Source organism: Microcebus murinus, chromosome 3 (assembly GCF_040939455.1).
Source record: "Microcebus murinus isolate Inina chromosome 3, M.murinus_Inina_mat1.0, whole genome shotgun sequence".
Lineage (NCBI taxonomy): Eukaryota > Metazoa > Chordata > Mammalia > Primates > Cheirogaleidae > Microcebus > Microcebus murinus.
This window is the reverse complement of record NC_134106.1, coordinates 96650555-96665406: the sequence shown is the minus strand read 5'-3', so window position 1 is coordinate 96665406 and position 14852 is coordinate 96650555. Positions and strand designations below refer to the sequence as shown.

The 14852-nt window shown below is 36.5% G+C and overlaps 1 protein-coding gene across 3 annotated transcripts in view; it reads left to right on the top strand.

The window, feature by feature from the left end:
- KCNIP4 (potassium voltage-gated channel interacting protein 4) overlaps positions 1 to 14852 on the top strand; it is a 1096218-nt gene that overhangs the window by 967607 nt on the left and 113759 nt on the right. The window contains exon 2 of one of the 3 annotated variants that reach the window (XM_012737679.3): positions 6386 to 6487. The exons of the other annotated variants lie outside the window; for them this stretch is intronic. Within the exon in view, the coding sequence (XP_012593133.1) occupies positions 6386 to 6487 (102 nt within the window). The remainder of the gene's footprint in view (positions 1 to 6385; positions 6488 to 14852) is intronic. 3 annotated transcript variants of the gene reach the window in all.

Below are 14852 nucleotides of genomic sequence, written 5' to 3'. Positions count from 1 at the left end.
GGACATACATATTTGGACACTTTTTATTCTCTTTTTGTATTGATTTGTTTTATGGTTTTTGAAGTGCCTAGTGTATTAGTAGTTTGGTTTGACTTCTGGATGCAGGGATATGGGAGTTGACTTAATTTTGAATCCAAATATTCAAATGCATTTGTGCATACTTTTGTAAATAGATACAAACATTTGTGAAAAGATCATCGGACTCAATGGTCTATATAGCCAATTAATTTAAGATAACCTATCCATTATAGGTGACAATAAATTTTAATTTAATAAATTAATAAAGGAATTATAATCACTCCACAAATATATATTTATACGTAATGTATGTAACACATTGTGCAAAATAGAGTAAGATACTTTCTCATCTCATGTAGGTGTTTCTGCTCAAATGTATCTTCAACCCTTCCCAGGACATTATATTTAAAATTAAAAGTCTTCCCCACCCAACCTCCCATCCTTGGCCACCAAAGAAGTCTCTAATTCCCATCCCTGCTTTTGATCTGATATACTTTATATTATTCTATCTATTTTTGTTTGTTATTTTTTCTTACCCAACTATAGAATAGATTTTTTGGTCTGGTTTATTCAGTGCATTATTTCCAGCACCTGGAATAGTGCCTAGCAAATAGTTGACACTCAACAAATGTTTTTTGAATGAATGAATAAATAAACAAACAGAATCCCCCCTTAAGGAATTCAGGGTTTAGTGAGAGAAAATGACAAATCAATCCTGCAATGTAACAGATGTTGAGATAGATATAAATGATTAGATTCTCAAGATCAAAGCCTTTTTCCTACATGACCACTACATACCTACAGTTCTGCCAAGAACATCATCCATAATGTTTATATGTGTTATGATAAATGCTTATTGAATATATAAATTAATATTTATGAACTGAAAAGTAATCTTTCAAAGGGTCTTTAGTGTCTGTGGGGGTAAATATCCAATATACTAAGACACTTTGGTGGTTGGCTCAACTTCACCATCAATTTTCTTTCAGCCTTATTGGCTAGGGAATGCAGTCCCTTAATTCTGCCAGTATCATCCTCAGCAGAGTGCATTCACACAGCTATCCATCTAGGGTGGGAGGAGGAGACTGCTTCACACACTATGAGGAAACACAGTATGCAAATCCTAAATTCTAAATGCATCTGCTAATTATAGACAAGGAGCTAATCTACCTGTACTGAGACCATGACATAAGATATATAGTCAGATTTCATGCTTTCAGTAGATACTGATTGAACAGTTTAGGTATTAAGCACTGAACAAAGTAATGAGAATAAGTAATGAATAAGAAAGTTACAGTTTCTGATTTAATGATATGATTGAGTATAACCAACCATCTAATTACATATTTTCTACTCATCCCATCTAGTTTTTGCTCCTCTGTTCATCTGTTTCTGACTTCTTTTGAGTTAATTAAATATTTCAGGTATTCCGTTTTAATTCCTCTATTGGAGTTTTGACTATACCTTCTTATATTATTTTAATTGTTTCCCTATAATCCATAGATTTCAATATGTCTCCTTCACTTCTTATAGACTACTTTGAGTTCATATTATAGTTTCAAGTTTCACTGATTCATATTGTATTGTTTAAATTCCATTGATGCTTCCCAAACCTTTATGTTATTATTGTCAGAAATTTTGCATCTAAAAATATGATAAACTCCACCATACTTTTTTGTTTAAAATAAAGAAAACAAGACAGGAAATCAAGTTATTTTATATTCATTTACATATTTTCAATTTCCAGTGCTCCTTATTTCTCTCTGTAGATGCAAGTTTCCATATTATGTCATTTCCCTTCAGCCTAAGGAAATTCCTTTCCTTAGCATTTCTTATAATGCCATTGTATTAGCTATGAACTACCACAACTATAGCTTAACTCAAAATATACATTTATTTCACCTTCAGTTTCAAAATCATATATAGAATACTGGGTTCATAGTATTTGCATTCCCCTAAGAAATTTAAGGATGTCATTTCATTATTTCTCTGATGAGAAAGCATTCTTACATTATTGTATTCCACGTATATGTGTCCTTTTCTTCTGATTTCTTTTTAAAGATTTTTCTCATTTTCAATTTTCAGCAGTTTGACCATGATGGAGCTACATGTGATTCTTCCTATATTTATCTTGCTTTGGTTTCAACAAGTTTTACTGATGTTTTTAAATAAATGTGGAATATTTTGGTCATTTTTTTCTTCAAAGCTTTCTCTTTCCTCTCATCTGGTTCTCCAAATATATTTATGTTGGACTTCATATGTCACACAGATGACTAAGGCGCTCTTTATTTTTTATTTATTTTTCTCAGTATTATTCAGATTTATTTATTTTGATCTCTAGCCAAGCTCATAACACTTTTATCAGTAATCTTAGATATGTTAAGTCCATTTAATGAAGGTTGTCTTGTTTGCTCTGTTGATTATTTCCTTAGCTGTGCAGAAACTTTGTAATTTAATCAAGTCCCATTTTTTATCGTTGTTGCTGTGATTGCCATTGGGGTATTCTTCATAAAATCTTTGCCTAGGCTGGTGTCTAGAAGAGGTTTTTCAACATATTCTTCTAGAATTTTTATGGTTTCATGTCTTCCATTTATGCCTTTTATCCATTTGAATTAATTTTTGTGAGTGGTAAGAGATATGGATCCTGTTTTATTCTTCTGCATGCAGCTATCTGATTCTCCTAGCACAATTTATTGAATAGGGCATTTTTCCTCAATGTATGTTGTTGTCTGTTTTGTCAAAGATCAGTTGGCTCTATATGGATGGTTTTATATTTGGGTTCTCTGTCTTTTTCCATTGGTCTATATCTCTATTTTTGTGCCAATATCATACTATTTTGGTTTCTATAGCCTTGTAGAACCATCCTTACATCCTTGGGATGAAGTCCACTTAGTCATTGTGGAATATTTTTTTGATGTGCTATTGAATTTGGTTTGCTCGTATTTTACTGGGGATTTTGCATCTATTTCATAAAAGATATTGGTCTGTAGTGTTCTTTTTTGTTGTGTCCATTCCTAGCTTTGGTAACAATGTGATACTAGCTTTATAGAATGAGTTGGGGAGGATTTCCTCCTCAGTATTATGGAATCATTTCTGCAGTATGGGTATCAGCTCTTCTTTGTAGATCTGGTGAAATTTGGCTATAAATCCATCTGGTCTGGGGCTTTTTTCTATTAAATATGAGACTCAAACAAGTTTAATGACCTGACAAGTTTACTCAGCTTAAAGAAGCAAAATAGAGTCTAAAATCTTAGACTTATAGCTCCTAATTATAATTGAAAACATGTATACCTTAACAAATTAGGAATGGGTGGATAACATTAATATCTGTGAATGCTTGGGAAGCTGGAAGCTCCCTCCCCTGGGTCTAAGATAAGAGTGCTGGAAACTCTTGTAGAGATTGTGCTTGGCAGATACCAGAGTTTATGGACAAAGCTGGAAATCAAGCAACTGGCAAATATTTCTTGAGTGTCTGCCATGTGAAGTTTTAAGGATGATTGTAGAGTTTGGATATATGTGAAGAAGTCAGATCTAAAGCAAAGAATCTAGGTAAAAGGTAAAACTAAAATGCTTGTCCTATGATAGAAGGCTGGTAGCAGATTCTCTCTGTAATTCCTTATCAAGACAAGGTCTCAGTTCACTACAGGGTGTGATACCCAGAACAATAGGATGTGATGTTAGAACAATAGGGAAGCAGAGAAGTAGGTCTTTCTTCCTTCAGGCAAGTTGAAGACAAAGCAGGGAAAGTTTGCCAGGGGAAAGTATGTTTGAACTGAGTTATAAAGGATATACAGAGATAAGGAAGTTGATAATTGGTGAACAGCAGACCAGATTGAGGAAACAGACATAGGACATAGGTGGCACGGAGCTTTGAGATGGCATAATGGAGAGAGTAGAGTACCTTCTTGGGGAGCTAGAGTAAAACCCTAGTCCCTCAGAGAAGTTTACAAAGGAGAAAGTATTTAGATGGATCCACCCTTCTAGAAATGGAGCAGAAAGAAGCAAAGTATAGAGTCTGCTTTATGTAAAGCAGATTTATTTTATAATTTAAAAGCTTACTTAGATACTAATCTAGGAAATGAAATTGGATCTTATCTAGATCCATTCCAAATGGAACATAGAGTAAGGAAATGGAACAGAGAGTAAGGGTTGGTCCTTAGTAGGAAGTATGGGTGTTTCATAAAAGATAACATGAAGGTTTTAGAGGACTTTTAAGCAGGAGGATAATCACTCCTTTGTCAGACATTTATTAACCTTCCATTATGTGCCACACCCTCAGCCAGCCCTTGTGATATCAACTGAAGATGATATTTCACACTGCATGAATGTACAGCCCGGAGGAGGCCTGGGAAAAACACACAGGAACCGCAGACAGTGGTTGTTTTTCGAAGTCAGCTTTGTGAGTTCCAGCAAAGGCAGCAATGGTAGAGTGGCCATTGGTTGACCATAGACAGCCATAGGGTAGGTGGTTGAAAATGCTATCAGAGAGTAAGGCTTGGTCCTTAATAGGAAGTATGGGTGTTTCATAAAAGATAACATGAAGGTTTTAGAGGACTTTTAAGCAGGGGGGTAATCTGATATGATTTATGTATTTACTACTTCATCTTGTCACTGTCCTTCCCCTCTACTGTCCCACACACATAAGCATTTTGACCAATAGACACTGGTGGTGGTGGGTGGAACAGCCCCAAATGGAAATAGATCATTAGTCTTGTAGCTGGGACTATTGTATTATTCCAACTTTTGACCCAGATGACTCACTGAGGCAAAAATCACGGTCAATGGAGGTTTATTCAGCCAAAGTTGAGGACATGCCTGGGAAAAACACACAGGAACCACAGACAGACCTGTGGTTGGTTTTCTGAAGATTAATTTGGGGAATCCTGGAGCTTCGGCATTTAAAGGCAAACAGAGAGAAAGAAAAAAAGCGGGCCTGCCCCCTTAGCCCAGGCACTAAAATGGTGATGTTCTATATCTTCATGAGACCCAAGAAATCTACAACCTGCATTTTACATAAGATAAGGGGACTGTTAGAAGAGAAAAAGGGAGTGAAGGAAGCATCAATTATGTAGATGTCTCTGGGTAGGTGGAAGAATGTCTGATAAACTTGTAATTCATTATTAGTGTAGAATCTTTAGTTTTAGGTGCTAGACATAAGCTGTGGACCTAAAGTTACAATTTGCATGTTCTTGATTTGTGGAAGGCCAGTAAGGAATTTCCTTAATGAATGATCTGTGGGGAGAGTCCTTCACAGGTACCTGAGGCCTTTATGTTTCCTTTTGCATAAGGATTTGGGGGCGAGGTGTGTGGGGCAGGTGGGGCGTCCCTGAGATTTTGATTTTCTTTTTACAGAGAATTGGAATTATAAAGTAGGGGGGAAAAGTGCTATGTTTTCCAGGGTTTATATTATAAAAATGGTAGAACTTTGATTTAAATAGGTTTCTAGGTGTTGCTTTATGTTTTGACTCCTTCCATACTGATTTGGGGGACGCAATACATATTAACATGGAAATTCAGGTGTCTGAGACTGCAGAGTGGGTAAGTTGATGTTAAATTGCATAGCTGGCCCCTGACACCAAAAGTTATTTGTGCAGTTATCAGCGCAGTTAGCTACCTTGCCCACACAGCCACTATTAATTTTTCTTGAGTCTTCTCCAACCTTTTGAAGTCACAGATACCGCTCTGTCTATTTCTGGGTTAATGTTTTACAAAAATACCTTGCTTCTTTTTTGGAATTACTCTGCTTGAATAAGTTCCATTCATTAATGTCCATATGGAAAAAATGTGAAAGATTGTCACATCTCTGGGCATGTCAACATATGCTAATGAAGTTGCATATCAAGGGCATCTATTTTCTCACTTTCAGGAAGGCAAAGGTACTAACACATGATTGCGGTGTGAATGATTTATGCGAAGCATCAGTCTCCTTCTGTAATCAAAGATGAGGAGCAATGAGAACAGAAAATTGTCGTGTGGACCCTTAAGGCTGGTTTGAATATTGAAATTTCCATCCAGTTAACTCTTTTAATGATACTTGTTTAACCCCTGATCTATATGGACCAAAAAAAGCCACCAAATTTTACTTTTGCCATTCAACACATATACTTTCATGATTCTGTTTTCACTCACTGATAATGATTTCTAATGCAATGTAAGGGAAAGATTTTTTAAAAAAAACTTAAGTAAGGAGGAAAACAGAAACAAAAGGATTTTTACTTCCTTTTGGGGTCCCTACCCACTGCCTATGATTGCCACATGGGCTGGCTGCCTCCCCTGTCCTCCCTGCCTGGCTTCTGTGATAAACCCTGCAGCATGGCCGGTTTCTCTCTGCCTACAGCATTAACAGAACTGATCGTGTATCTTCTAGGTTTCCTCTACGCTCAGAACAGCACCAAGCGCAGCATTAAAGAGCGGCTCATGAAGCTCTTACCCTGCTCAGCTGCTAAAACGTCGTCTCCTGCTATTCAAAGCAAGTTTGTTTTTTTTACCCCCAAAACTGTTTGCTTGTTTTGTTTGTTTAGGTCTGCATGCTTGGCAATTCTCTGCTTCTAAAAAGAATCAATATATTATATTCTCCAAAACCAACTATTGATGTACTCGTGTTTACCCAAATACCCAGGAGAACTTTTGGGCAATTATGAGGCATTTCCCACTTGGCAGCCTGACAGCACAGTGTTAGTGACAGGAGCCTGTGCTTCTAAGCATTGAGGCATTTTTGTTTGATCCTGAGGGGTGGGGATTAGACTCAAGTTATTCTCAGGATGTCTATGCCTAACTTGTTAGCAAAGTGGCTGGACACGTTAACCATACAGCCTTGTAAGTTTCTTCACTCTCAAACACTGGGTGTGTAATTTAGATACTGTCAAACCGTGGAAATATAGTAAAACTAGAAAAAATACTACAAAGCATAAAACATTTAAATAAATGTGACTTTTCTTCTTTGTTCCCTCTTTCTCTGTATCATTCCGGATTCTCTAGAAAAGCAAACCAATACTTACATACTAAGATACACATATACATATAGTTACACGTAGATACACACACATACGCACACATATATTTATGTATATATACTCACAAGTGTATATGTAAAGGGATTTATTTGAAGGAATTGGCTAGGGGGCTGCCATGTGCAATGTTCTTAGGGTAGATTACAGCTGGAAACTCAGGAAGGATTTGATGCTGCAGTCTTGAGGCAAAATTTCTTCTACAGGAAGCCTCTGTCAACTGATTATAGGCATTAAACACATCTACAAAATACCTTCACAGCAACATGTAGATTAATATCTGATTAAATAACTGTGTATGATAGCCCATATAAAAAGATAACCCATCTTTTTCTCTCCAGTTTTGTGGTGTTCATCCTTAAGGAGCAGAAAATACAAGTTATCTAAACAAAAACTCCCAATTTATTTTGTAAAGATGATATATGTAATTTATAATATATGTTTACAAATATTCCATGTGTACATTCTCTCATACACAATCTTTTTTTTCAAGCATCAAAGAACTCCTAGAATCAGAGAAGGTGGTGTCCCCTTTACTAGTAAGGAAATGGAGTCTTAAAAAGTGAGGTGGAATATCTTAAATTTGGGGCTATCACTCATATATATCTCCACCTTCTGTCTTTATAGCCTGCCACACTATTTTGTAGGACTTAGGGGTTCCATTGTGAATGCCCTAGCATTTCACTAGTCTTCACAACACAAGTGGAGAAAATATGGAAAGAACCTCAAAAAAACCCATACATCCAGTGAAAAGTCCCAGAATAGAATATCAATTTGTTTCAATGGCACTGACCATTGAATCTTATAAGATTTAATTAATTCGCTTATTTATTCAACAAATATTTATTATATGTCAGTTCCTGCTCCTTGTGCTGGGAGACAGGGCAGTAAATAAAACAGATTAAACAAATCAAAATGAAACAAAAAACCCTGTTTCACTAGAGTTTACATTACATTCTGCAGAAATAAGAAGAAAGACAAAATAACTTTTATTAGTAATAATCCATACACAAGAAAATTAAAATTATGGTCAAGATACATTGCTTTGAGTTTTTTTTCATTGCACACATGGGCAGCTGGTCTCACAAACAAAACAGAACTTGTCAGCAGCAACCTAGATGGCCGTAATCCAGAAAAATGCTGGAGCCCTAATCCCACATGATATTGAAGCTGCCGGCAATTTTATTGCCACTATTTGTCAGCGAATGTTGGTTATTAGAGTCATTACTTTCCTCCTTTCAAGTTGGAATCAAAATTGCCAATTTACCAGATATTTACTGAAAACATAGTCATTTGTACAATGTGGACAGGTAAAATGTAACTTCCAAGTGGATCTGTATATTCACTACCTAAAGAATAAAATTGTCACCAGCATTTTTAGAGGAAAAAAAAAAGAGAGAGAGAAAAAAATAAACAAAAATAAACAACAACAACAAAAAAGAATAAAATTGTCATGTCCTGTTAGCCCTCTTCCTGCAGCCATAAGGGGTAAAGACAAATAAATGTTCACAGAGGGTGCAATGCAATTTTCAACTAAGTGTGAGGAAAAAGTATGTTTCTTAAGAGGAAAAAAAAAAGAGGAGATACTAAAATAATGATCAGAATGACTCTAAATACTAATGGGATTTTACAGAACTGGCTGATACTGGCCTACTGTAGACTTGGCCAGTGATTTGTAGACCCCATAAGGTCTGCAAACATAAAACTCTTTTTTTTTTCCCCACTAGCTGCCACTTTCCCCAGTAACCATCTATCAGAAAATACCCAGCACATAAAAGTAGTCTACCTAAAAAGAAGAGCACATTAATTCCATTACTGCATCAGTAAGGTGATTTTTTTGACACTCTATTCATAATCTGAACCCTAAGCAATGAGGCAAAATTGAAAATATGTTTTGGGAACATGGGGCAAGGAGAAGGTGGGTACAGCCAAGTACCAGAGTGGCAGAGGACCCTGGGATCCCAGGAGGAAAGGTGGGCACACAGAAAGACCTAGGTGAGTCCTGGCTTGACTGGGTGGTTCTAGGCTTCAATGACCTGTACAGTAGGTGAAGGAAGTTTCTTTATCAGATCCCATAATGCTCCAAAAACTGGCTGAAAGTCAGTTTAGTAAAGGGTAAATACTCATTCTAAATTTTATTTTATCTTTCCAGGAAGGCATATAAGGAAGGGCTCCTCATGGCAGGAATCTGAGACGTATCCATAATTTGTAAATAACAAAAGAAAAGAAATACATTTCTTCAGAAAAGCCCAAACTCCTCCTGAGTGAGGGAGCACTTAGATTCTCAGAATCAAAGAAACTTAGAGTTGGAAGAGAACATAAGAAGACATCTAGCCCCACCTCACATCACATCCACTTCATGTCTCCCCTGGTCATCCCAGGGAGTCACACTGCTTCTCAGGAAGCCGCCAGTCTGGTCATTGTAAGATTTAAGGAGCATTCTTCATTACCCTGAGCCAAAATCGGCTTTCCTTTTAAATTCCAACCCTATTGGTCAACATCCCAATCTTAAGAGCAATGTGCAATGAATCTGCTCTTTCTTGCATAGGACAGCCCCCCTTCTCCTCCTCTTCCTTCTTCTCCTCTTCCCCTCCTCCTCTTCCAGAGTTGGGAGTTGAATGGTTACAAAAGTCACTCATGTTCAGGGCAGTCTATTTGAAAACTGCAAGAAAGATAAGAAACCACACACAGCACACACACAACAAAATATGTAATATGCTACCTTAAAGTAACCAAAAATCATTAGTAATATTTTATCAATATTTACACTAATGAGATCATATATGTACCAAATTTTTATTTTTTTGACATGGTGTACTTTTATAAATATTGACCCTGTTATTAAAACTTTTTATAAACATCATTTGTAACGGGAAGCTTAATATTATATTGCATAGCTACAGTATATTGTATTTGCTCCCATTCCCTGATTTTGGATATTTAAGTTGTCTTCCCCTTTATTTCCCCTGGTCAATATATATATCACTGTGATAAATGGTTCTATGTATATATTTATGCATGCTTTTTAAAATTTTCTCCTAAATTTTGAATTACTAGATGAAAGAACTGATTTATCTGAATGCAAGTTTCCCAATATATATTAGAAAATTGTTTTTCAAATTGGCCTTTTTTTATATTTTTTAACACAGCATATACATATATATTACTTCTTGAGTCTTTTGTTACATAGACTTAATAGTCTTGATACTTAGAAATTATATATTTTTACAGTCATTTGTTGAATGTAGACTTGAATATTAGCTCTGTTGTGTGTTTATCAAATGAAAGCATTAAAAGAAGTAGCATATGACAAAGACTTTCTGCATGAAGAACCATAGACATTCTTAAGTTTTTGAAAATTAAATGTATTTCTTATCTTTAGTCAAAGACAAAAATTGTAGGCTGCAAAATCCTGTGTGAAACCACACGTCTTGACTGTGATGTTTGAGAAGACTGTCAGACAAATGTCAAAAAGTTCCACTGCCTTGGGAAGGTGTTGGGGAACAACACGCATGGCTTCGAGGAAAAGGAGGTGACAGATCCACACAATAGCCAGTGGCCTTCTCCAATCGAGCCATGTGGCTGGTGATCGAAGAAAAGTAATAGATACATTATAATGAGAGTTAATTTAGGCCTTGGAGTGTCTTCCACCAGACACTGATAATTCCCCAAAAGAGTGAGAAATGGGATGAGGACAGGGACTGGTGACACTGGGGCCTGAGCTAAGGACTGTTTTGTTCAAGTTTTTGGCCTATCCCACTGTCCCTGAGGCAGCCAACTGTCCACTGCTCTTTAAGCATCTATCCCAGGATACTGATGAAAATATAGCCAAAGGTAGTAACCTAATCACTGCTCAGAACCACTCGCTCTGAGTCTCTTAGATCATTCATTGGCATCAATAGCTGCCCAGTAGCTGAAGTCAGATCCTTCCCTCCACTTTCTGATCCCCCCTACCCACCACCTTATTCGTTACTAAACTTTGGTCAATTTTCTCTCTGAAGTATCTTTTACATTCTCTTTTCCTTTATAGTCTTGTTCTCTGGCTATAGTTCAGATATTCATTATCTCTTCCAGGAACTGTTGAAAGAGGCAAAGGGAAGGTTTTGGGCTTTTGTATCCTCCTGGCATGAGTTTGAATTCCTGTTGTGCCTCTTACTAAACAAAATGCCTGGAGTTATTTAGGTAAATTCTCTGTCCCTTCATTTTTTAATTAGTCATTCATTCCACAATACGGTTTCTTTTCAAGAGACCCTGGGCACAGGCATGAGACTAGGCACTGGCTTTCTAGTGGGGAGTAAAACACGATCAATTCCCTGCCCTCGTCTTGTGGAGCTTACATGGGAAAAGAGATAATAAGCATGAAAACAAAGATAATCTCCAGAAGTGATGAGTATCATAGAGGAAGTAACCCTGTGATAATATACTGGAAAGTGAATGTAGGTAGAGGAGCTCTTTTGACTAGGTCAGGGACAGTCTCATTGATGAGATGACGTTTGAGACCCTAAAACGAGAAAAAGCCAATAATGTGAGGGTCTGGAGAGAGAGAGTTCCATTAAGAAGGAATGGAACATAGCTTGTTAGAGATATAGAAAGAAAAATCATTCTGATCATCAGGAAAAAAATGGGTTGTCATAGGGATTAAATAAGGTAATTCATGCAAAGTATTTAGTATATGAAACATCCTGAGTGTGAATATATGACAAATACTAACTCAATTGGTATTCTCAACCTCCTGAAGTAGGAAGATAGAATGACTAAAAAAACAGAGGCACATAGAAACAAAACAACTTCTTCAACTAACAGAGCTCGGATTCTGACTCCAAAGTGTCTTCATCACTTTGTCAAGCTGAGCTGCACAGATTACCTCTGACAGTGATTGAGGAAGATCTTGTAGGTCTATCATAGTAGTTCTTTTTCATAATGTGAACCTTCAAATTGAAAAGAAACATGGGAAACCACTAGAGCTGGCCTTTTGCCTCCAATAAGGTAGGTTTTACATCTCCATTTCACAAATAAGACTACAGTGGCTTGGAAAGTTTGTAATGATTTGTGCAGAATCCTACAACAGAGAAATTGAATAAACAAAACTCTATACCCCGAGTCCCCTTAGTTCAGTGGTATAGATACATTTACTGAATGACTACAAGATATGGGACTGTCACATCCATAGAAGACTTACTGGAAAAATTTAAGGAGAAGTAAAGGAAAGTGTCATGGGGCTGTGGCATACAGAAGAGCCCCCTGGGCTAGGTATTGTCTAAGGAAATAATTATCCTGTTTTAAGTGTGATAAATAAAGTAATATAGCATATTACAATAATAATAGCCTACTATAAGAAATATACTCTGTTTTATATGTGAGGAATCTGAGGGGTAGAGAAGGGAAATGATTTGTTTAAAATCACAAAGCTGTTACCAAAAATAATAATAATAATCTGGGATAAGAAACTCAACTCCAAGTCCAGTATTTTTCAACACTAACATCTTATGATTCGATGGCAATCAAGGTCCATGAAGAAAACACAAGGCACATTTAAATGGGGCAATAGAGGACAGTTTAATGAAGGAACTGTTTGCAAAGGTGTAAACAGGGTTTCTGGAGCCAACAAGGCTGGTGAAGCACCCAGTGTCAGCAAGGATGAAAATTATCATTTCTAGATTGACAGTTATCAGGAGGTGGAGAAAGCTGTAGCTATAGCTATACCTAGAAGAGAGGGCTTCCCAACAAGGACTCTCTGGTTCTTGAAAGATAAATACAGCCATCATCAACCCACCAGGGAGGGAGCCCAAAGAATAGATACCACTGTCTCTCTTTCTTCCTCTTCCTCCTCTCCATTGTCAAGAAGTCCAGATGACATTGTCCATAGAGGTCCCAGACCTATAGCTGCATTTAGAAGGGTGAAGGGTATCCCCGCAGTCCAGATAAAGAAAATGTTTGCCAGATTTTGTACATCTTGGGAGCCAGGAGTTGGGATCTGCAGGATCGGTGATAATTCTCAGTCAGTCACACTGCTCCTCTTATTATAAAATTTATTCCCAATGCCATGACATCTTGGAGGCTGACAACTAACTCACAAAGTATATTGACATTGAATAGATATTTATAGGATTAAGGAACTTAACTAGCTACTTTATGGATGGCTTAGTGTTAAGAAATTCCTAGCTACTTATATTCTATATAAGACAAATACTTTTTCTTTAAAAAATAAATCCTATCAAGTCTGTGGCTATATCTCCTCAATAAATAACTGTGAGTAATTCACTCCATCTGTTTATGCCCCAGTTCTTTTATCTAAAGAATAAAATAATCATTTTCCCTATTTATTCAAAGGACATTATGGTGACAAAAGGTTACTTACTAGATAATGGTCAAGAACTAATGCAAAAGATAAAACATTCAACACTTGATTATATGTATATGTCTACACATTTTTATTTAAATTTGACTCATAATAGCAGCTACTTAGTCATATCTCAGTGCCTTCATTTAATCAAAATAATTGATTCACTAAATTAAAGCTTCATTCCAGGGATTTTGGTTTTTGATTTGAGCAGAAATGAGAAAGTGAGTGCAACAAGGTTATTGTGAGACTAGACTACTCATAACCAATAAGCCACGATCAGTACATTGCCTCACATAATTGCAAAACATAATTTCTTAACTTTATTTCAGAGTTTTGGTGTCAAATATAGCATAACATTTCAGTGTGTTTTGTTTTTCCTGGTTGCATATTGATCATAGAAAGTTTCAGATGCCTCTCCTGGCAGGGAAACCATGAGCATTTGGCTGATGGAGGATTTGTTTGCAAAAAGTGACTTGAACTGCCAACATGCTGCCAATTAAAAATACAACAGTAATCTCCTGGAAATCCAAAAAAAAAAAGTTGAACCTTCTGACAATTAATTAATCTCATGCTAACTCCTGGGTGAATTTGGCTAACAGCTCTGACCTGGGCACGCAGTCAGGAAAATCTTTGGAGGAACAGAGGCATAACCCATGAATGTTTATAAATTTAATTTTTACAAACCTTAAGTGGCTTGCCCAAAGTCACATGAGTATTTAGTGATAAATGGAAAGTTGGACATTTTTTTCCTGGTCCATGATGTATCTACCAGTAATATTCATTAAATCATGAATGGGTCTTAGTATAGGAGAGCTAGAGGCAGGAGTTCCAAGACCACTGTTTCCTATTAGCAGGTTTAATGAATTGTACTTCAACATGGCTGACAGTTATGAAGCATTAACTATTTGAAAAGTGATAGCACTAGACACAGGAAAACATACAGATCACTATGTCAGAAGACTGGCATTGTACTGAAATAAACAGACACATATGGATTAATAGATCACTTGGATACAGTGAATATAAGTAAAATGCAGTGGGAAGGAATTAGAGATGCATTAGAATTAAGAAGTTAAGTGTGATAACTCTGGGACTAGCCATTCTGGTTCAAATACTGGTTCTGTGACTAACTAGCTATAGAAATTTTAGGTAAGTTGCTTACCTTTTCTGGGCTTTAATTTTCTCATCTGTGAGGTGGAAATAATAATAGTAAATATCCCATAAATTGGCTCAAAGGAGTAAATGACCATATGAAGTGTTTAAAAGAGTGACTGGCTAGTAAGTGGTCAATAAATGTTGACTGCTCTTGCTTTTATTCTACCGCTACTACGATGATCATGACTATTATAGTCACACATGAAATGGAATCTCACCTAGGTGTGTTTCACAAAGGCGTAATATTTCAGCTGGGCCCTTTGAAGAAGAATCACCATTTCATCAGAGGAAGGAAAAGAAGGAGGACAAGTCTTGAAAGGAGAAAGCTT